The sequence below is a fragment of the Heliangelus exortis genome, chromosome 19 (assembly GCF_036169615.1).
Source record: "Heliangelus exortis chromosome 19, bHelExo1.hap1, whole genome shotgun sequence".
Lineage (NCBI taxonomy): Eukaryota > Metazoa > Chordata > Aves > Apodiformes > Trochilidae > Heliangelus > Heliangelus exortis.
Genome location: NC_092440.1, coordinates 3,989,098 through 4,012,444, shown reverse-complemented (window position 1 = coordinate 4,012,444; position 23,347 = coordinate 3,989,098). Strand labels below are relative to the sequence as shown.

Genomic DNA, 23,347 nt, shown 5'->3' with positions numbered 1-23,347 from the left:
ATTTTCCACAGGAACTGGAAGTTTTGCATATATAAGTGCAACTCTGTAACCTCATGCTTTCCACAACGGAATATAACTCTTCCTTTGATAATATTCCACGATGATTGAAGTCTAAACAGCAGAGCTGTGAGCTGTCACTTCTGTCTGACTTGTGAAATCAGCTTCCATGGTAAGTGAAAGGTTGATCTTTAATAGTCCCATGTAATGAACTGGAAGTTAGTGCAAACAGATATCAGAACAGAAATCTTTATTCCCTTTAACTCAAATCTCCACATGTATTGGTGTAGCCTTTTTTGTGCTTTTCATGTGCAGATAAATAATGTTTAAACTGACATTTTCTAACAGGAATTGTTGGTTTATCTGACTGCTTAGTTTTCTAGTTACTGTGATGCAATACAGTGAACTCAGAAACAAGAAAGCTCCAAATGTACTTTTATGCCTTAAAAAACCAAACATAACACATTCTATTTTTCTTCCTGCATTAATGGTTATTTGTACTTTTGATCTAAGTGAGCACTACACATGTAGAACTTGAGAACACCTTAAGACTTTCCATGCATATCCCTCTTCATGCTTCCTTCCTCTTGAATACATTTTCATAAGATATGTTTGAAGTTTTCAGAACACTTTCCAAACATGTAATCCTGTTCTTGACTCGAAGACCTATGTCTTCCCTGAATACATCACTGTATCTTTCAAAGTAACTTCCATTCCTCCACCCTTAAAAACACATGCACTTTTTTTTGTCAATAGCAGCCTGTGTCTGTGGAAAAAAACAGCACAGCAGTGCAAGTGGGGGGCTTAAACATCTTCAGACAGCTGTTCCTTATTACTAACAATATTGCTAGTTTTGTAGTATCCTTGCTAGGAGACACACCCGTTGGACAGCAGGTAAAAACTGTCTGTGATCCAGGTACTCATTTCAGAACACTCCAGCAGGGAAAAGAGCCAAGGGCCAGGATCCAAGGGGGAGTCCTTTATAACAACCACAGTGTGCCAGTGTGAACACAAATGTCTATGGGCAGTTGGGCCCATCAAAACCACCGAGAGAATTGGGGAAAGGCATTGGGCAGTTTGTGCCAAAAAGGACAAAGTATTGCTGTTTGAGAGGACTCAGTGTGTGAAATTTCTTAAGCCAGTGATTGCTGAGACTATTTAGTGCTAATCTCTTAATGCTAGAAAAGTGTAGCTGCAGTGCTGCTTCCCCGGTAAACAATAGGACCCAGATTGCCCTCCTGGGGCCTCTGTCCTTTTATTACAGCCCACACAGAAAGCTCATCTGAGAAAGCGCTTTGAGTTAGTAGAGCAAACTCTCTGAACCAGTCTGAACCAGTTCAAGTATCACATATGGTTGTTTTGCTTCTGCAGACTTCCTTGTTAGTCCTTGGAGGCTGTGGCTGGCATTTACTTAGCAATAGCTCATGCTGTCAGATTGAAGGGGGAGGGGAAACCTCTCCTTGAACATGTCAGCAGGGGGATGCAACAGTGCAACCAGATATTTCTCTATCGCTCCACCCTGGCTCCTTTGTAGTCACTATCTCTGTGTTGATTTTTGGTTATACTCGACTCCGTTTCATAAACTGAGCATCTGATCCTTTTGTTGGCAGCCCTGGTGGTTTTTTCTCCTATTCAGATTGTTTCTAGGTTAGGGAAAAAACTATTTATTTCTGATTCGTACATCATTACTTACAGAAGGCTTTTTACAGGTGGGACCCACAGTTATTTTCGTGATCCAGACAGAGGCAACAAAGGAGTAAAAAGATTTGCTTTCCCTGGAGTTGCAAGTACTTAATGGTGTTTAGTAGCATTTGATGCTTTCAGTTTTTAAAGCTTAAAGCTGAAATTGCTCTAGCACTCTGTCCATAGTGGATAAGGCCTCGGAGTTACCATCTTCATTCTCAGGCACTGCAATTTTTGAATGAAGCATTTTTAGAATGGTTTCTAAAAATTAGTTTAAAGGAAAAATTAGAAGAAGTATTTTGGTGTGCATAGAAAGAATAAAGGGGAAGTTGTGGGAACATGATATACACCCTGTCACAAGAAGGGCAATGGTGAATTTCTTCAATGTTAAGCAAACCATGTTAATTTGGCTAAGAAAGAACACTTGGATTAGGAAACTGTTTTGCTTACTCTTGTCAGTATCTCATTTAATAATATTAAGTATAAAGGGTGTTATAGGAGGTTAGATTAACTTTTACTGGGAATATTTGAACATTATTACTGTGGCCAGAGAAGGACGGTGCGTTTGAAGAACTCTTGTGGAGTCCTTCCAGAGCTGTACATTTGTGGCTGTCTCCCTTTGCACAGCACACTGTGATATTTATTAGATTCCTCGAATTTTTCTTCTATAAAAAAAAAAAAAAACAACTTCCTCATATACTTTGAATTTTTTCTACAGGTGAAAAAGTAGAACAAAACAAACAAGGAAGAGCAGTTGACAAACAGGAGAGAGAAAAAGCAGATGTTCATTCTGGGACCTTTATAAAGTAAACAGCAGAAAGGTACCAGCTCACAGCTGAAACTGGTTCACACTGAGTTTAGGAAGGATGCTTAACATCCCTCGTTCCTAAAAATAGCATATGTGTTCTCCTGTGAAGGGTTTGTTAGTGTGTCTGTGTGTTGCTGTACATACATGTGTATATTGAAGAGCTGGTTGTTTACTTATAGTTTGGGTAGTTACTTTAAAATTAAGTCCTATGAAGCAATGTCAGGTTTAGCCTCTAAAAGAAGCAAAGCAAGAAAAGCAAACCTATTCCCAAACAGCAGAAAGAGCAATTCAGTCTGCCTCTGACAGCTGCCACCTGGCATCCTATTAAACTTCACTCTGTGAAACTGCCAGGCATAAATTTTCCCTCATCTTGGAGAAAGCTAGAGATGAAAGAGAAAAAATTATGCTTAGAAGTCGGTCATGGGAAAGACTTTGATCTTTACTGTTAATATGAAAGTTTTTGCGCATCTCCCAGATTCCCCCTTATCCTTCTGTGGACTAGAAAATCAAATTGTTTGCTGGAACTTGGCTCAGTGTAATGAGAACTGCAAATTTATCTGGTTACATAACGGAACAGCGTGCTGGGAAGGTCCAAGATTTGTTTCTACAGAGATCACTGCCCAGACTACAGTTCTTGGATCAGTATGTACAGGGGGAGGTGCTTTCTGTGCAAGATGGCATGGGAGCATTAGTTAAGATTCATGAAATGAGCTAAAATAAATTAATGCTACAGCTTGGCAGCCTTCTGAAAACGGTTTTGGCCAGACTGTGCCTCTGGATGCATGTGTGGCTCTGCCATTTCTGACTGAATAGAATGTCCCATAAAATCTCTTACTAAGAGTTATTACAAACAGAAGGCCTGATTCAGTAGCCCTTGTTAAAAATTCCTGCTTACTCCAGTTAGTCTTGCCTTCCCAGAGAATAACTGGAGACCACAAGGAATTCAGTAACTGAGTGTCAGTGGAGATAATGAGCATGATGACATAAACCAGACATTAGCTGGTGATGTCAGTCAGGACTGACACACATAGTTTTGGTTTTTCTGTTTTTACAACCTGCTGCACTTTTTTAATCTGACATTTTAAAACTAAATTTATTGTAGTGGTAAATCATGTTGTTGAAGCATGAATCACACACAAGTGCTAAGGCTTATGGTTTCATGTTCAGTGGTAACACTACTTAATTGACCTGTTGTCCTCATTGCTGCTCTGTCATGCTGGTGCAGCAGTGTTGAGAACTGGATGCAGCAGGTGACCTGGTGGTAGAGGGCTGAAGTGTGCATGACCTGGTAAGAAAAGAGCAAAATTTGGTCTGGATCAGCTCCTTGAGCCTGCTTGTCACACAAGTACCTATAGCAGCCTGAGAGAGAGCACTGCTAGGATGGAAACATCTGGGAGTGGAAGGGAAGCAGCACTGCTCCAGCCAGCACTGCCCCAAAAAATGATTCATCAAACACTGAATACAACATGCAGCTTCCTGGCATAGAAATACTTTTTATATGTTTGATGGTTTCCATGTGATTTCAAAGCACTTTAAAAGAAGGTAACTTCCCTGTCCTCTTATGAGAAGGAAGGTTTTATTGTACCTAATGTAACAGAAAGGAAGGGAAAGCACAAAGGAGTGAAGCAGGCAGCTTGGCCAAGGTCAGAAGGAACTCTGTGGGAAAGCCAGAAATAGCACCTGGTGCTACAGGCCTGTGCCTTGGCTACAGACCCATCAGTTGGCCCAAGCCACCTCTGAGAGCTCGTGTTGGACAGGATCAAATATTCAGCTGCTTGTTTTTCACTGGTGTTCAACAGAAACCTTGCTGATGACTCCAGATGCTTGCATAGTCACTGGCATTCCAGCATCTGAATAACTCTAACTGGTTGGAAACAGTTCTGTTGTAACTCCTTTGAAATGTCTGCAGAGAGGCTTTATCAAGGTGGCTAAGTGCCTGCGTTATAGTCACTCTGAAGCATTTTTGGGCTGTTCACTTTGTTTTTCTATAAGCAGGCACAGCTTTTTAGAGAATGTGGAGTAAAAGGAAAGTAATTGGTTGGCAGAGGCGAGAATGTAAACCTCTGATGCAGGGGTGCAAGGCTTTGGTGGTAATGTTTGCATCCCCTTGTATGGTCTGTGATAGCACTGAGAGAGCCCCAAGGGAGAATCAGGGCAGGGAACTGAGCCCTCCGTGGTAGTTTCTCTAGGGGCAACAGTAATTTTAGGTCCCTGAAGACAAAATACTTTCCCTGCCACAGTCAGCAGTTCAAGCTTAGTTCCGTGTCGGGATTCTCCTCTTTCTGGCCCAGGAGCCTCCCGCGTCTGTAGGGGAGGGCCCGGGGACGCGGAGCTGCGCTTGGGGTACGTTTCCCCGCGTTCCTCCAGAGCCAAACGCCCTCCGCGGTATCGCGCACCCATCGCTGCGCCCGGTCCCGGGGGGACGGAACCCTCTGCGGAGGCGGCAGAGCGGCGGCGGGTTCCCCGCTACTCCGAGCCCTGCCCCGCGGAGGCCGTACCTTCCCCTCCCGGGGCTCCCCGACGGGGCCGGAGCCGCCCGGGGGCGGGCAGCGGCAGCGTTAGGACCCGGCGGCGGCTGCGAGGCGAGGGCGGGGGGGGGAAACGCAGCCCGGCGGTTGTTTACCGCGGAGGGGGAGCCGGGGCAGGGCTCGTCGCGGCGCCGAGCGGAACCGAGCGGAGCTGCGCGGCCGGGCTGGCAGCGGCTCCTCGTCCTCCGCGCCGAGGATGCTGCGCGGGGGTCTGCGGCGGGCGGCGGGACTGGGGACCGTGCTGCTGGGCTCACTGCTGCTGGCGGCTGCCCGCGGGGCCGAGGGTGGGTGCCTGCTGCTCTGGGGGGCCGCCCCGGCTTTGTTGTGGGGGACAAAGGCCGGTCTCCTGCGGGGGGAGACCCACTGGGGGGGGAGCGGGGGGGACCGGCCCCTCATCCGCCGAGGTTGTGCTGGGGCGGCGGGGGATATGCATGGCCTGGCCTCGTCTCTCCGCAGAGTGCATCCGCGGCAACGGCGCGTCCTACCGCGGGAGCCGGCGGGTGGCCTCCGGCGGTGCCCCGTGCCTCAACTGGCTGGCGGTACGGAGCGGGCCCGGCGCCGCGCTCCCGGCAGGTGGGTCCGGGGGGCGGGGAGGGAGCGGGAGGCTGGGGGAACCGGCGGTGGGGGGCACTGGGGCCGTGGCGGTCCCGGTGCTGACGGCTCGGTAACCCCCAGCAGTCGCCGAGGACCACAACAGCTGCAGAAACCCGGACGGCGACGCCAAGCCCTGGTGCTACATACGAGGCGCCGCCGGGGACCCGGAGCGCAGACCCTGCGACATCGCCCGGTGCTCAGGTAGGAGCGGCCCCAGCCGTCCCCCTTGTCCTGCCCTCCCCCGGCCTGCCTCCTGGGGATGGGTTTGTCACCAGGGTGGGTCCTTCCCTGCACGCAAACGACCCCGGGCTATGGCAGCACCTACTGACCCCCCCCTTAGGGACGGAGTCTACCTTCCAGCCCTCCCCTTTGTGTGTGCACATCTGCCTCCCAGCTGTGCCTTGCTCCGCCCCAAGAGCTCTTCCATTAGTGCCAGAAAAGGCCTGTGCAAAGCCTTGCCCTCCTTCCCCCTGAATTTCACTAGTCACTCTAGGGCTTTAACTGTGTTGCAAAAGTCTAAGATTTGGGCATGTAGAAACTGCAGAGATGTTGGTAGACCTTTACTGCGGGGTATGTAACTGCTATCTAAACAAGTGTCCTGCTGCTAAAGGAGTGCCAGGGTGAATCTGGGGAAAAGAGCTTGGAGAAAATGAGAATTCAAGGGAGGACAGTAAGAAATGGAAACCCCCAATGATTGGATTCCTCATGGATCAGGATGGGGAACAGTTTGATAAGAGATCTGTAGCTGAAGCCCATTCCAGGGTGAGGAGATGTCAGAATTGACTGAGTAACTATGCTGTTTTGGTTTGGTTTGGTTTTTAACTGTTTACTTATTTCTGAGCCACTCAAGACACACCACTGTCCCTTGAGATTGCTGGTTGTTTTTTAAACCTGTCATACCTTTTACTGTGTTACATTTTTAATTTTGACTCTGTCTCATAAGAAAGCTACCTTTTAAATTGTTTCAGTGCTGCTTTACAAAAAATCCATAGGGCTGGGAAGGCATCTGTGATGACATCTGTGATGAGTGTCCATCCTTATGTAGCTTTGGCCTCTGGCTGAGGAGGAACTTGCTGCACTTCCACTAGTCAGTGGCTGTGCTTTCCAAGATGTTGCCCTTGCTTAGCCTGTCCATCATGCTGAAGGAGTTTGTTATAGAGCTGCAAAGAGGGGCTGGGTAAGAGGAATGTCCCCAGGTTGTTCTTACACCAGCTGGAGAGTCTCCTTCTGACAAACCTTCCTGTGTCAGGTAGATTGAAGCAGAAGAGAGATAAATAGTCTCCTGGGAGATTTGGGATGGAGATTCTCATCATCTCGTTTATGTCTGTTCAGCATGATTGAAGCTGCAGCCCGTGTATTGATCTACACACTAAATGAAGTCATTGTGCATCCCCTGGACTCGTGCCCTGAACCTGGATTTTGTTCTACTGTCTGTCTTCTGTCTTGTCTGTGGTGGTGCCTTGCACTCTTAGTTAAACAGGTTCATGTCAAGGAAAGTGGGGGGAGGAATACATTTCTTATGTGCCTTGGTAGGATTTCTGGCAACAGCTTACAAAGGAACAGGAGTTTATTGGTGTACTTTGAAGGCAGTTCAGATCTGTCCCACTCACAAGGCACGTATTGAAGTATTCACCAATGCTTCATATTTTGTATGTCTCTGTCCTCTCAACAGATGCTACAGCTGCTACAGCTGCCACAGCCCCAGTCCCTACAGCAGAAGTTGGTACTTCTCAGGAGGTTGAGCAGGTGTTTGAACCAGCTGATACCTTGCCTTCTCGGAGTGAGGCAGCTGCTGTACAGCCTGCCATTGGGATCAGTCAGAGAGTGCAGATGAACTCCAAAGAAAAGAAGGACTTAGGGACACTAGGTACTAACCCAGGATCATGTGATGGTTCCATTCCTGTAATTCTGGAAAGATGGGTTTGTTTTGAGGTTCTGAAAGCCATGCTGTAGCTGTATCTACTTCCTCTCATTTTGGCTCTTTGTGTCTTCACAGGCTATGTGCTGGGGCTGATCATGATGGTGATAATCATTGCCATTGGAACTGGCATTGTCCTGGGATACATCTATAAGAGGTCAGTGTTTTTTCTCCTTTGTTCAAAAGCTGGTATGGGCATGAAGTAAGGTATATAGAGCAGGAATGTCTGAGCACCTAGAGCCAAGCAGATCCTAATGAAAAGACAGATAGAAACATGTGTTTCGATATTGTGCAAGAGTTTTGCTTGTTGAACTGAAGAAAGAACTATTTAAGACTTAATCCCATTCTTATCCATTTCACCCATCAATCTGGTATTCTGTCCCATCTGAAGTGTCAGACTGCCCTCTTGATTTCTTATTTGTATACACAAATGCATGCTTTGATGTGGCTTTCTCAGATGCATCCAGAAGAGCTGAATTTCACATACAAGTTGGAGGGAGCAGATCCCAGGTGCCCTCACAGGAAGATTTTTATTTTATCAGGAGAACAATTCTTCTAGCAGGCCACCTGTTCCCCTGGCTTCTCTAGTCTAGCTAGCTTTAGAAGAAAAAAACCTGGTAATCCTCTGCCACTTCTGCATTGTATCCTGTGAAGCTGATTGTCAAGTAACAGCACTATTTTTTTTACAAAGTTCATTTTACTAAAGTCCTGTATACTTAAGTTCTGATTTGTTTAGCAGTTCATTGTGTTGGGCAGAAATGCTTCTGTAGTTCATCAGGGTTTGAGGTTAATGGTAATAGCAAGCATCATAGTTCTAAGAAACAGTGCAGGATTAACAAATAACAGGGAAAACTACTGCAGCAAGTGAAGGCCCAGGACCCTTCCCCTGGGAGGGTTTGTTCTGTATTTTGGCTGTTTGACAGCAGTCTGACACAACCAAGCAGAAGGAGCCCTTTTTCAGGCTGGGACCTGTCCTTATGTAAGTGTTCATAATAAATGCCGACAGAAAAAAATCAGAGGGAAGGGTGTTACATAAGGGGCAAAACAGAGCACTGCTTGTCGAGGAATCTGATCTGAGGTGTCACTTCAGGGAATGCTGTCTCGTGTGCTGGCAGGAACGGCAGCCACTGCTGCACGCTTGTAGGCAGCTTTGAAAAGCAGCCAAAATGCTTAGGAGCTGACAGGAAACCCCAGCAGCTCTGCCTGGTTAGGATCACAAGGCCCAGGAAGAGTGAGTGCTGCCTGTCCCACCTCACTTCTCTCTTCAGTGAGAAGAAGCAATGTACCAGTGTTGATCTTTGTCCAAATGCAGCTTTGCTTCTTCAGTGCCAGAGAGCTCACAGCGGGGCAGCAGTGCAGCTTTTCTGTCTCTCTCCCTGCTTTGCCCTTACAATTACGAGTGCAAGCTGGCACATTTGGGTAGGTGTGGTGAGAAACCTTTAATGGCTTTAGAAGCTTTTGGTATACACAGATTTTCTGGAGACAAGATGCTATTAATGCTATCAATTTTTAAAGCAAGGCAGTTCTTCCTCAGTACAAATTACAGAGGTGTTGCCTCCCTTGGCAACAGGCTGAAGTGTGAGGTAGGTTTGAGGAGCTGGTTGTGGTGTTAAGCTGTTAGCTGCAGCAGCAAAATGCAGGGCCAGCTTTGAAGTAAGCTTTAATACTCTGAGGAACAGCTTCATTTGCTGCACAGGCTTGTTTGGTGCAACAAAAGGCAGAATCTGTCACTACATCCAATATTTGTTCTGCCAAAAGAAGCAGGTTATGGAAGCTTCTTTCCACAGCTGTGGGCTGCACTAGGCAATGCTGTGGGACTGCAAGGTCTAAGGAAACATTTGTCAGCTCCATGGTTTGAAGGAGAAGCCTGGCTTTCCAGTCATCATTTAGCTGTAGCAATGTCAGTTTTTGAGGGAGGGTCAGGCCTCACCTGTCTGCTTGTTATTTTAAAGATGGTCACATGGGGTCCCCTCTTTACAGCAGAGAATGTTTCTGGCCCTCTGTACGTAGCTGAAACATGTTGCTTAAAGACCTGAGTCCCTTCTTTTCTTCTCTATAGTGAGACTCTGCCTGCAAGCAGTGGCACTCACCCCATACACATATATGTTTTGGTTTGCTTTTAACCCAGGGGCAAAGACCTGAAGGAAAAGCACGAACAGAAAGTTTATGAGCGTGAAATGCAGCGCATCACACTGCCACTCTCAGCCTTCAGCAATCCTGCCTGTGAGCTTGTAGATGAGAACACAATCGTGGTGCACACCAACCAGACGCCTGTGGAGGACACACGTGATGGCAGTGGCCCCCTCATGGGGCAGGCCGGTACTCCTGGTGCCTGAGCAGCTCGGGCTGGAGATACAGGCTGAGCAAAGCCTCCAGCTTCCCACTGTGAGTGCAGGGGTTGTGTGTGTTCATTTCTATTTTGTTTTCTTTTTGATGAAAGCCAGATGAAGGTGATGCAGAAGGACAGAGCAATGGGCTATTCATCACTATCTGTTTGAGGGGCACCATTCAGTGCATGACCAACTGGGGAGTGGTGAGGTGGACTCTACTGCTCTCTCCCACCTATCTCCATAGAGTGCCAAGGAGCTGGGGGGAATGATGGGCCAGGCTCACAGATCCCATGGCCTGGAGTGTGGTTTTGGCTTCCTCTTTTTCTGTTCCTTTCCTATTTAATGGTGTGCACTGTTACTTAATTTTCTGCCTGGAGTCTCAGGAGGGAGCAGTACTGCAGGGACTGAGGAGAGCTTCACATCAGACCTAGCTACATAATTACACTCTGATTATAGTTCATGTCTTTCTGCTTTAGTGGCTGAGAGCAGGAGACACTGTCCAGAATCCTGCTAATGGATCATTTTTTTTCCTGGGAAGAGTTTATCGAGGGATGGCTTTGGCCAGGAGCAGTATATTTAGCCCCACTCAATTTGGAAATGCTCTTCTCAAGCTCTTGACAAATCCAGGTCTTCCAGGGCTGAGGCCATATCTCCGTTCCCCTGTGGTACTACATGCACAGCCAGTTGTAGGTCTCCAGGTGGTCTGCTCACTTACACAGATCAAGAGAACAAAGGCCAGCAGTAGACAGTTGAGAAGAAACCAACTGCCCTTCAGTTACCTACAGCAGGGTTGAACACTGAGGATAGATAACATCATCTTCAGAATTCCTTTGGCTTTCTACAGAACCAGGTCTGGACAGTGTGGCCAAGCCAGCTGTGGAAGTCACCCCAGCCATGATGCAGCAGCTCAGAGCTAAGGGCAGGACAGGGCAGCTGTTCTTGCAAGCTCCCAAAGTTACAGCATAGCTCTTGGCTAAACCTGCTTCACACACACTCAGCTTGTGCAGCAAGACTACTAGCTTACAGAGCCTGGCCCTAGTAGAGAAGTTTTGTAACAACTTTTATTAGCCTTTCAGGGAGTTTGGAAGGGATGGCTGCTCCAGCATCTCCCCAAGGGCACTGAGGCAAGGGCAGTTCAGGGAAACATCCATCCCTGCCTCAGGGGATTTAAGCCATTGAAGTTAAGTTTTTTAGCCATCTGCTTTATAGCTGTGGGCCTAACAAGGAGCAGCACTTGACAGCAGGGGTTTTAGTGTTAATGTTTGATTCAGAAAAGGGAAATGTTTTATTTTTAAATGCCTTTGAATACCATTTCTTTGTAAAATGTTTTGAATACCTCATTATGAGAAGGTGCAGATTGTGCTACCTTGTATTAAAGCTTAAAAGAAAAATGCTCCGTGCACCTGTGTGGACTGTGGCTCATCTGTATGTTCCTCCTGCCAGAGAAGCATCCTTTGCTTGTTGCAGACTTTGAACTGAGAAGGGAAGATGCTACTTCAGTTTGCCAGGCCCAAAGGTAAATCCCTACAAACAGTGCCTCCACTCACAGGAGGGGCACAGAACTTCTCTCTTTGCTGCCAGCAGCTAGTGGGACTGGAACACTGTTCCTGAAATGCATTTGTGGGGTGTGGGCTGTGGCTGGCTCCTGGGAAGATGCTCTTGGTTACAGCCCCTTCCCACACTGGCCAGGACAATTCTGCTTTGGTGCTGCTCAGTACCAGCTCTGGTAAGCACCACAGAGACAGTACAGCAGGCTACAGGAGACACTGACATAGCTAATATTTTCATTCAGTTGTTACCTTAATAAATGCCCCTTGAACTACATATTTCAGAATACAAGGTTACCAAGAACAGGCTTTGGTTTTAATCCTGATGGAGAGAGACCCTGTGTTCTGCTGACTCCAGTCCACCAAAGGGTGGACAAACAAAAATAACTAACATAACCTGACAACTTCTTCCCTTTCCATCACTCCAGGTGAGTAATACTTTAGAGCACTTCCACCATGCCTCTGTTGTGCTGTAAATGTGGCAGAGCCTGAGGCTCAAGAAAGGGAGTTCTAGGTGATATCCAGTCTGTGCAGTTTTCATGTTGCTATTTTGTGGCAATAACAGAAATTCAAGAAAGTTACAGCTTCCTGCTTTAAGTAACACAGAATCTTGTTTCCATAGCGTGTATTTACTGTTTTTTAGTTTAGTTAGAACAGAGCTGTGCAAATCACAGTTCATAAACCCCACCCACACATCACCCAGGGCTTTCCCCTTCAAGGGTCACCTCACAAACCAGCCCAGGAGGGGGAAAGAAAGGGCAAATCCTATTAAGAATCCTGAATCCACTGGACCCAGTTTAGAGAGGCTCCTCCACTGCCTCACAGCACAGGGAGTCCCCAGTGTTTCTAAAACACCACTACACAGACTAAAACCACCCCACACACACCTCTTCTCAGGTGATGGCTGGTCCCATGTTATTTTAGGTAATACTTTAAATTCATGGGTAGGGGGAAGAAATCAAAGTAACAGCAAAGACTAACACCCATTCCCCACCATTCAATATTGAAGGTGGGAGAGGGGTAGGAGCACACTAAATATCCAGTTAAACCAAGATCTTTGAGCCATCTTTCTGTTCAGGTTTGCCAACCATATGAGCTACTGCAGCAGCGGGTTTCTTCCTTCTCCCACTGAGGGAGGAAGAAGTGCTGGAAGAAAATGTACCCCCATTCACATCCCAATGACTCCAAGCCCTTTTTTTCTCCCCAAAAGCAGGGAATGACCCTGAGGAAAGTTTCTGCTTGGAGAATCAGCTCAGGTTCTTCAGCAGCTGCAAGAAGGACCTTCAAAGGGAGCAACTTGCACAGCCTGCAAGAAAGGATGAGGTAATGGCAACTGAATTATTTCTCCAGCTGCCACTCCTGAGAGAATGGGGCATTCTCCAGCACTTTTCTGTTCATCACTAAGTCCATCCTTTAAATATCCTTGGGCATATTCCCCTTTGCCACTGTCCATGCACAAAGTCCTTTGGCTTTCTTAAGAGCACCTTCTGCCACCCTTTTTATCACCTCACATCCACAGGCCTAGAGCTCAAGCAGCTTCAGCACTCCAGTGGTATCCATAACAAGTGCCTAGTGCAGTTCTACACATTCAGGTTCAAATAGTTTCACTTAGGTTCTTGGGCAGGCAAACTCACTGCAGGCTCAGAGTCTGAAGATGCTTAAGTGGCTCATTTACTGCCTGCCTTGTTTACAATCAGGAGGGGCAAGCAGAGCTCAGTCTTAGTGTTTCTAGGCAGGCTTTCGGAGGTATTCAGAGACAGAGGAGGAAAAAACCCACAAAACCAAACCAAAACAAAAATTCATCCATGCTTCCCCACAGACAAGGTATTTCAGGAGAGCTGCCCAATTCCTGGGGCTTTTCACTCCCTCCTCTAATGTGCATTGGAGGCCAAAATCTCGGTGGGTTGCTCTGGAAAACACATGCACAAACACACACACACGCACACGCTGTCCTGGTGGGGCCTTCTGCCAATATCCCAGCTTTCTGAGCGGGGTAGTCGGTGGGAGAAGTAGTTCCAGAAGTGTTGGTCCTTGCCCAGGAAGTCTCCTATAGCAATTCCCTCCCTGGCAGACAGGCCAGGGTGGCTTCACAGCTTGCAGCCAAGTTCTAAGGCACCACAGTAAAGAAGCCTGAAAAGGCCAGAGAAACAATTCTCAAGCCAAAAAAAATAGTGTCGAGCAGCTTTCCTAGGTGCAGTTGGCAAGAAAGAGCCCTCTTTGCTTCTGAAACACGCCAGAAATCCACAGTGAATCAGGATGTCCAGGAGGAAGGGTGTTGGGTGGGGAGAGAGAGGCAATGCAGCAAATGCACAGCATGGTGCCCCTTTAATGCCCTGGAAGTGGCTGAAGTGCATCTCCCTCCCTGTTCTCATCCCAACTCCAATGGAACTGGTGCAGGCAGCAGGACGAGCTGTCTAGGTTGTGTTTTCAGGTAGCTTGTCACGGTTCAGCCCATACTGCACACTCACGTTGTGGTCCAGCTCCTCCAGCTCAGATGGAAGGGGGATGGCAAGTTCTCCCAGGTAGAGAGAGAGGGCTTCAAAGGAATCTTCCAGCTTTGAAAAAGGGGGCCTAGAAGCAGTAGTGAGGAAATGTGAGTGGGAAAGAGGAAGCAGAACAGAACAGCATCTGGAAAGGCTAAGCCAGTTGTCCCTCCAGGCCACTGTCCCATGCTTAGAGGTATGAGCAGGGACAGAATCCTTCCCCATTCAGCTTCCAATATTGCCAAGATCTCATCACTCTGGGCTACCTGCTTTTTACAGCCAATGGCCATGTGAGTCTGGCTCTTTTGGAACCCACTTGGTAGCAACACTGCTCTGAAGCTACAAGTTTCACAACTAAAATCAAATGAAGTACTCACCTTTCAGAGCTGCTGCCAAGGTCTGCCCTTACTTACTGTACATAAGAAACCCTGAACAATAACTGATTCTTTCCTCTCTGCCTCAGAAACTGTTTCAGAGACCTGAACCATATACAGAAGTCTCTTCCAAGCTGATGACTTGTTAGTGTCTCTTCATGTGGCAGCCTTTGAGCATTCCCACTGAAGGCTGGAAGACACCTGTCTTCCACCCTTGGTGCAGAGCAACCCTTCCACTAAAGGGGTACAGACACATCCTCTAGTCTTACAAAAAAAAAAAAAATTAGAACTCCAGCTCCCAAACATACCTGCTCTCTGGTTCCAGTCTGCAGCAAATAGCAGCCAGAGGGAAAAAGGCTGGAGGACAGTCAGCAGGAACAAACTTCTCCCAGAACAACTTGACATTCAGGCCAAAATCCAGTGTACGTGGGAGACAGTCTGGGTCAGCATAAACCTGGCCTATGATCTAGGGAAAAAATGAGAACAACACTTAAGGATAGCAACAGTTCCAGAGTGTTAAATACTTCAAAGTATTAGGGTCAAAGATAAAAAGCAGAAACCTCCTCCTTTCCAGTGGGGCTAGCTGCATGAGGGAATGAGCAAACTGCTGCATACAGACAAACTTCATGTGAAACTTGATCTCAAGACCTGGCAATGTGGCTACTGTTGTCAAGGAAGGTCCAGATGCCTCTTTTTTCTCTCCAGGGCCTCTCTGCTAGAAGATACAGGATGATGTGCACCTCTTAGAGAGCTCAACAGCATCTCACTGCTGGGCCAGCTACTGTGCTTTATGCTGCTGGGGATAATGCAGCCCTGCCTGATTGCAGGTAATCAACACAACCTGCTCACCAACCATCACTCCCCTCTCACACTATCTTACCACATCACCAGCAAAGCTCTTCTGTCCACAGAACCTGTCCTAAATGATGTCAAGAGCACCACACATGCTGAGTTTTGTTACTGGCAGATTCAGCTTTACCCACAGCCAGGGTAGGTGCAGAGAGAACGACCATAACCAAAGCCCAGGTGGTTGCAGCAGAGCTGGTAGGGAAAAGGGCTGGGTGGAACAGGGAGAAGCCCTGCTCCAGCACTGAGAAGTCTTAGTGCTCCCCACCCACCCTGCTGAGGTGCACTCTCCACCTCCAGCATCAGGGGACTCAGTGTAATGGGAGGGGAGGAACGCACAGTGGAAAGCTGTGAGATGATTCTGGACTCAGACAAGGTCAATGTCAATATAAACTCTCACATGGGGAAGAATATTAGGTTTAAAGCCTCATCAGGTATCACAAAAAGGCTGTTATTTATAACCACCCAAGCTTTTCTATGCCAATAAACCAGCAGGACAACCACATCCTGGAACCAGACAGTGGAACACCCATTATGTGTTTTGGCAGGGTTATTTCCTTATCTGTTTGAGTGTGTAGCTTCTGTTTTTAGCATCTTTATTTTGGTAAAAAAGAAAATGTTCATGAGCTATTACCCCCTTTATTTGTCTTTTTTTCTAGATGAAGCAATTGTTTTAATCCTGCACACAGATTTTTCAAGTTCCTAAGTAACACAGCCACAATGTTCTCTAACTGGAGGGCTCAGTGTAAACAGAGCTCCAGATGAGGCCACAAAGAGTTATGCAGAGATACTTTCTTTTCTTCATCCATACATTAAAGATAAAACTCTGCTGGTTTCCCCTGCTGCATTATCCATACATGTAACACCCTACCTTTCATCTTTATTTCCTCTGTCTTACACACCTTTTAAACTGAATATACCTTGCAGCTTTTGAGTGGTACTCTTTGCTCTGCAGACAGAAAAGCCTGATGTAATGGTAACACTGTACACTGGCTCAGAGATAAACTAAGCCAACAGCCTTAGGGTGCAAGCTTCATTAATCGACCTGTAAAGAGGTTTCAGTTTCCCCTTCTTTGAAGTGCCATGCACAAAGGAGGCCCTGAATTTGCTAAGATTATACAGCTGATTGTTCTTTGAATGAGGCATTAGAAAAAGAAAATAGTATGACAGTTTCAGGGAATATGTCTACTTCCAGGTGGATACCAGAGCTCAATCAGAACTCAATGGACTTTTTTAACTTCTCTCGGGCCAGGAGGAACCTCTGTATTTATTTCAGTCTGGCAAGAAACTCTCTGGGACCAAAGAGTCACAGGACAGTTATCTTCCTTGAGGGAGCAGGGGTAGGGTAATCTTGCTAGTCACAGACTGCACACTCAAGACACAGAGAACTGGCTGATACAATATGTGCAAGGAGATGGCAATGGGGAAGAAATCCCTCGAAGGTGCCATGTCCTGGTCTTACCTCACAAAGAACAATCCCAAATGAAAAGATGTCCACCGTCTCATCGTAGCTCTGTCCTGCAGGAAGCAAGACATTCAGCTGTGTAACAGACAGCTCCCCATCCACCCACACCAAGAGCTGCCAGTCCAAATTTTAACTAAGCCTATTCACTGGAGGGCTCTAAAAGAAGACAAAGTGAGGCTTAAGAGCTAAATCAGTTGTCCCAAAATGTATACCAACTGCATCTTCCTATACACTGCCATCACATATTTTGACTCCACTTCTTTCTTCTTGCTGAGGGATTAAGGGACAAGACAGAGAAGCCTTGTGTATCAGAGGCCTCAGCAAATGCTAAGGGTAACTATGGAAAGCTTCTGCCCATGCCCATCAATTGCTGTTCTAGTGCATCTCTCTGGTGCACTGAGTCAGAGTTCAGCTTACCCAGCAGACAGCAAGTGCCCTGTCCCTGCTGCAGTGACTGCAGTGATAATAAATTACACACTAGCAGCACTTCGAATCTGGGAAGGGAGACTGGCTCCAAGCGTGCCATTATCAGCTTACAGACACACCCATCTCGAGCCAGTATCTGGTAAACAGCCTTGCTTTCAGAGCTGATGTCAGACTATGCTCTTGCTGTTCTCTTGACAAATGCCAGGTCTGAGACGGGCTCTGAGAAGCAGCCTCAGACTCAGCAGGGCCTGTAAGCCTTGAGAGAAGAAAAAAACAACAGTACACGAGAAAGCAACATGGAGAAGGTTGAGTTGGGGGATAGAAGCCAAATCTTCCCTTCCCTGGCTGACTGTGCTGGACAACAGCAATACCATAGCCATGAAGAATACTGCTATCAGACCCAAAAGATCACCTTGGCTGGTGCAAAGGCTTATCAGGTCAAGGGAAGTGCAGCTGGGGTACCTGTGTGTATAAATAAGCTTACATATTAGCAGGTCTAAAACCATATGCTCTAATAGGTTTGATTGCTACTAGGGTCCAGAAGCTTTCAGTAATCCTATCATCCCTACACCTTGTCACCTCACCTGCACCCTGCTATCAGCACCTCACCATTTAGCATCTCGGGGGCCATCCAGTAGGGGTTGCCAACCACCGTGTAGCGCTTCTTCCTGTCGCTCTTGCGCAGGGTTCGTTTCTTGGCAGAAGGCTTCTCCAAAGTGGGCTTTTTCCTTTCCTCCACAATCAGCCGAGACAGACCAAAGTCAGCCACCACCACCGTCTTATCCTGCACAAGGGATTCAGGACAAGCCACTGATTCCTTTTGGTTCCCTTCAGGAGCAAAGAGGCTGCAATTCCTGTTCACTATCAACTACATTTAAGGGCATTTGTCAAGGTTTCTTGCAGTCAGATGAGCATAGCAAGCTGTCCAAACAGGTGTAAGACATCCAATTCACAATCCCAACTCCTCATTTCCTTTCTTTATTATCTTATTTCCTACGTGGCTGTTAACACTAATCTCCTCTATTTCACATGGGCAAGGGCAAACCTGGACCTTTCCTTTCAGACCTTCCCATTCTACCTGGCTGGGAGTTAACTTAGACTTTCATCCTGGATTGTCTGAAGCCTACACACTGATCTCGTATCTCAGCCAAATGAACAAGGGCAAGAGAATGAAGCTACACAAAAATCTTGTGACCTAGCATTTTAAAAAGAGAAAGCACACACATTTGCATGCACTTTCCCATTTGTCTGAGTCCTAAGTGCCAATTAAAAAAAAGCCATCAAATGGTTAAAAGAACAGAAGCAGCTGTAGAGAACATTTCATAGCTGAGAGAAAGAACAGAGCTGTACTAACTCTCCTAATGCAACTGTTAACAGGAGATGCTACCACAGGAAAGGGGGTAAAGAGAACAGAACAAAGAAACAGTGAAAGCTCCATTAGACTGGAAAATCCTATGTGAAGATGAAGCTCCCTTGTTTAGGGCACTGAAAGCCTCTCTGAAATCAGTTCCACTCTGACAAAAGGGAACACCATGTGGAGAAAACCAAGGGAAGAGGACAACAAGGAGGGGAGTAGCACGCTGTGGGGAGAGGTGTAACTCACCAACTTGATTAGGCAGTTGTGTGAATTCAGGTCTCTATGAATGATGCACATGGAGTGCAAGTAAGCCTGGAACAGAGGGAGAAAATTTGGTGTTAGGGGTTCCCAAATGAGTAGGTCCCTTCACAGTTACAGACCTCAACAACCAGTAACAAGTAGTCAGGGAGCATCCACAACCCCTCATACACCACCCTGCTGAAGCAGCTAACCCTGACCCTGTGATGAGGGGACAGTCCAACTCACCATCCCAGAGGCAATTCCTTTGGCAAAGCTGACCTTCTGCTGCCACGGAAACGGGTCCTGAAAGACAAGTCCTCAATGGTCAGAAACTATCTTACCAACCAGCTGGTGACAGCAATTCCTCTGCAACAGGGACTCCTGCAGCTGTCAGAGAAATACGATACAGCCCCAGGAAGAAGGTGCTTCCTGCCTCAGGCCACCCACAGCTAAGCAGCAGCTTTTCCACACAGCTCAGAAGAAGACTAACAACAAGCACCATAACAAGGCTGATACAACCAACAGCCTTGTTGAACAGAGCCCTACCAGGCTTCCATACTCACGGCATTACGGAGGAAGTCCTTCAGGGTGCCCCCCTCAATGTACTCGGTGAGGAGATTCAGCTTCTTGTCCTTGTACAGAACACCAATGAACTTCAGCACATTGGGGTGATCCAGGCTGCGCATCACTTTCACCTGGGAAGCAGAGTGAAAGAAGAGGAGAATGGAACAAGTCCTGACAGACTGGCTCTGTGGTAGCAAGCACTCCCATGCTGGAGGTCCCCTCCAGGAATCACAGCATATACTCAAACCTCAACCTTAGGGCAGTCAATTAACTGTTGCCTTTTCATTTTCACACTGCAGTTAACCTGATCTTAGTCTTTGAGATGCACACCCTTGAGTTTGGCTAACTTTTAAGTGACAGGACCTCTCTCCAGGGCAGCTATCTGGTCTGTGCTGCATGTGTCAGGGCTGGAATAGCAGCGTCAGGTGTTTAAGAAGCTGCCTTTAAGCTCAATCTGACTGTGAAAAACATGGTAGCCAGCCACCAAGAAAACAGGTTAGCTTAAATATAGTAGGAGTCTCAAATATCTTACTGATATTTACCCTCATCATTTGTATTTATGCGCAAGGCTCAAGGGATAAATCCTTTATGTATTGCACAGCTTAATTTGCCTCAGACTCAGACTGCTCTTTATCATTGAAAAATTAATGAACTCGGAGCTGAAGCCATGTCTATTGCTCAGTGTGAGTCACACTTCACTGCAGCAAACATTCAGCTTGTGTCAGCTTTTCCCTGTGTGATGCTTCCCTCCTCAGCACCTTGGTTCCTGCCAGGCTGCTGGCATGATCACTGTCTTTCTGGAGAAGATGGGAGAGAGAACACTACAGTTCCACCAAAAAAGCGCAGAAGCTTTTTGAAAACTTGTTCCTACCTCTGTCAAGAAAGTCTTCTGTGTTTCCTCATCACAACGAATCAGCTCCTTCATCACCATCACCTTTCCTGTTGCTTTGTGAGTTACCTGTTGGGAACAGACACTACAACTACAGGCAAGGCTCAAGAACACATCACTCCAATGCTCTTGCAAATCTTCTGAAAGAGAGGGTAAGATTCCCCTCCACCCAGATAGGAATATAGATGGGAGAAAATTCAGAGACCAGGGATCTCTAGAAAACTTCATAAAATTTCTCCTTTCAGGTGTCTTACAAGCTTATCAAACTTAATCATGTGCCAATGGGACTGGGACATACAGGCTGTTCAGTTAGGGCAGGAAGCAGTTATTTTACCATGCTCCTTGGGAACAGCTTATTGCTACCTGCAAGGAATGTGCCAGAATGGTGGCTAACACAAAGAAATCCCCCATAAGCATCAGGCAGTAAATTCCCTGGCTCTTGACATGAAAAGAAAGTTCAGTTCCTCAAGAGCTGTTTTCCTGTACCCAACTAGTTCCTGGCATTTTAGTGTGTTTCTTCTAATCAGCTCTGCCTTGCTTGCCTGAGTGAGTAGAAACAGTTTACACTCTGATGTGCAGGTTATCCTGGAAATCCTCTCCCCTTCAGTTGTTTAACTTGGACAGCTCAGTCTTTCTAAGGTCTCCAGTAACTAAACAACCACCCTCTCTCTAGGAACAGAAGGGAAATATTCTGACCAGATACAGTACTTGTTGCATTGAGAACAGTCAGTCTGAAGCTCAGGAAATGTGTCACTTTTTTGCCTTGTACCCTTTAAAATAAAAAGCCTTTCAGAAAACCTCCAAAACTGCAATCCAGAGGACAAGACCCCGTTATAGTATTTAGGAAGCTTATGAGCTCTTGCAAACACTGTGGCACATTAGTTCTGTTTGGAACCATGGGGCATAGCAAGGCTGATATAGGTGGAATACAAATGCATGGAACAACACAGTAGAGGCAAGAAGACTCTTTTGCTCCTGTCTGAAATCACGCACCGTTTACAAGCAGCGAGCCAGGGAACACTGCACGTTTCAGCCAGGGACATGAAAGCCAGGGACATCTAATACCCAAAGATAAAGGGAAGTGAAGAGACAAAGACAAGCCAAGGCTAAGTGGAATTCTTAAGCTGACATAGCAGCAAAACTGAAACAAGTGTCATGATGAAACTCTAAGAGGGCAATTTTAACTCCCAGAGCATGCACCAGAACAGGATGGCTACCAGGTAAATTTGAACAGAAAATAAATGCCTTTGTGCCATTAACTTTGGGGATGCAGATGACAAAAGCATGCGACAGAGGAAAGGTTCTGCTTACCTGGACCTGTTATTTCTCTATGAGCAGAGAAGAAGAGAAATATGCTCATTAGTATGGATCAAAAGCACTGGGTCCATAGTGCTGGATCGCCACCTCCCACAGAAGCATGAGATGAATATGGTGGCTGAACAGCTGAAGTTTACACAGGTGTAAGGAGAGAAGCCCTATAACATGTTGGATAGCAATTTGAGGAGCTGAGTGCTATACTGAGGAGCTCACAGCACCTTGGTAAGGCAGAGAAAGCCAACCCTTTGATGCTGTCAGGGATGCCACAATAGGAGCTGCTGAAGGACCCCCAGTTAAGACAGGAGACCTTGCATAGAAGAGAACGGCTATTAATGGAGATTTTAATTAAGAGAGAGTCATGCAAGACCTGACCACTACCACCACATTGACAAGCCATTTAGGCTCTGCTAGGGGTCCAGAGATGGTCACTAAAACAGCCAGACAAACCTTCAAGCATGACACACTACAAGTGGGTGAGCAATGCTGTACCGGGGAGTTGAATGTACCTCTTCGTAAGAAAGATGGTTGTAAGAGAAGTGTAGTTTGTTCCTCATCTTCCCCACCTCACCCAGGTGGTTGCTGTGATAAAGGCACTCTGGAACTCTAAATCTAACTTGGGAGAGATGAGTATGTATGGCCAAGGCTGACATTCAGAGGGGACAAGGCCAAAACTGCCTGCAGCCAGAGACAGTCATGCTCAGGGGATGGAATAAAAGAATGGATCTCTCTGAACAAACCAGATTAGTTCTGAGACCAATCACTATCAGCAGGGCAAAGGTTGCTGAGAGAGTGGTGAAGGATCATGAGACAGGCAGACACTTCTGTAACTGTAATAAATAATGATTGTTTGGGGACCTCTCTCACCTTGATTGCTTGTCCAAAAAATCCTTTTCCTAGCACTTCACCATGAATCAGGTCACAGGGCCGGAAGATTTGCTGGGAGCAGCTAGAAGAGGAACGCAGGGATTCGGAACGGCTGATGTCACGGCTCAGGAGGAGAGGTTCCTTTGGAGAACTGGGGCCAGGAGACTTAGAGATGCTGTTACTTCGCCTAGGAAACAAAGGAGACAGGATGATCAGGGAAGCTTCTAGGAAATTGTGTCCCATCATGAGCTCCTAAAGGACTGGTTTCTAGATGTGCATCAGTATTCTTCATATTTCAAAAGCCAGATGCTCTCCTAGCACCATGGAACCTCTTTACAAGCCCAGGGAAGCTTCCAAGTCAGAACTGCCTAACAAGCACCATCAGTCAGAGGTGAAGCTCTGTAATCAGGGAGAGGAAGTGTGAACATGCAGCACTTGCTACATCTAAACAAAGATAAAAATACTGGTAAATGACTAAATGAGCAACTGTGTTCCCACGTCTAGGACGATGAGATTTTTCCTGGATCCCAGGTCTCAGATATTTTCCCTTTATGGACACATTCTTCCCCAGGCACTTAAGACTGGCAAAAATCTGATCTTTACATTTTCTTACTGTAGAACTTGATAGCTTTTCTATATTAAAAGTAGAGCTCCTTATTTTCATTAGGGGAAGTTTGCTATTCCAAGAGGGAATGAAGAGAGTATGTGTCAACAGCAGAACCTGGAGCTCTCCACTACTTCACCAATGATTTAGACCAAGGCTCAGGTCAGAGGTGAGCCACATCTCTGCCCTCCCTTGCAATTGCAGCACAGAGAGCACAGAGAGCCCAGGCAGGCAGCACAGGGCAAAGGCACACTAGGTCAGAGACAGTGCTTCCCAGCCCTTACCTGAGGGAGCGCCGTCGGAGCGTTCCTTCCAGATTCTCCTTGATATCCAGTGGAGAGAGGGAGCGTGGGGAAATGGGTGGCTTTATGTGAGTGGGTAAACGGGAGTCCAAACGCAGCCTGTCCAAGCGCTGTGAGACAGGGTCGTGCTCTATCAGCAGCTGAAGTGTCTGGCTTGTCTTGCGAATCAAGTCCTCCACCTGCAACCAAACCAAAGAAAAACGTGTCTGCA

General features: G+C 46.8%; 2 protein-coding genes across 10 annotated transcripts in view; one reads left to right on the top strand and one right to left on the bottom strand.

Moving 5' to 3' along the window:
• The first annotated feature begins 5,098 nt into the window (after positions 1-5,098).
• On the top strand, positions 5,099-20,861 carry PIK3IP1 (phosphoinositide-3-kinase interacting protein 1). Of its 8 annotated transcripts, none has more exons than XR_011729640.1 (9): positions 5,099-5,300; positions 5,473-5,589; positions 5,692-5,811; positions 7,283-7,477; positions 7,607-7,685; positions 9,657-11,038; positions 11,302-12,728; positions 14,968-15,089; positions 19,916-20,861. XR_011729640.1 is itself a non-coding variant. In XM_071762925.1 (6 exons), the coding sequence occupies exons 1-6, from the start codon at positions 5,213-5,215 to the stop codon at positions 9,862-9,864; spliced, it is 804 nt and encodes a 267-aa protein (XP_071619026.1). In that variant the 5' UTR covers positions 5,099-5,212; the 3' UTR covers positions 9,865-11,249. The 8 variants fall into 8 exon arrangements, 2 of the variants coding, with proteins under 2 accessions (XP_071619026.1, XP_071619024.1); XR_011729639.1 differs by having other exon boundaries at positions 18,377-20,861; XR_011729638.1 differs by lacking the exons at positions 14,968-15,089; positions 19,916-20,861 and having other exon boundaries at positions 11,326-11,374; positions 11,691-13,203.
• LIMK2 (LIM domain kinase 2) overlaps positions 12,016-23,347 on the bottom strand; it is a 30,147-nt gene continuing 18,815 nt past the window's right edge. For both annotated transcript variants that reach the window (XM_071762899.1, XM_071762900.1), the window contains 10 exons: positions 23,119-23,315; positions 22,231-22,417; positions 20,032-20,118; positions 19,160-19,291; positions 18,843-18,899; positions 18,603-18,668; positions 17,609-17,783; positions 16,571-16,626; positions 14,571-14,728; positions 12,016-13,976 (listed from right to left, as the gene is read on the bottom strand). In XM_071762899.1, coding sequence (XP_071619000.1) covers positions 13,820-13,976; positions 14,571-14,728; positions 16,571-16,626; positions 17,609-17,783; positions 18,603-18,668; positions 18,843-18,899; positions 19,160-19,291; positions 20,032-20,118; positions 22,231-22,417; positions 23,119-23,315 — 1,272 coding nt within the window. In that variant the 3' untranslated portion in view covers positions 12,016-13,819. The remainder of the gene's footprint in view (positions 13,977-14,570; positions 14,729-16,570; positions 16,627-17,608; positions 17,784-18,602; positions 18,669-18,842; positions 18,900-19,159; positions 19,292-20,031; positions 20,119-22,230; positions 22,418-23,118; positions 23,316-23,347) is intronic.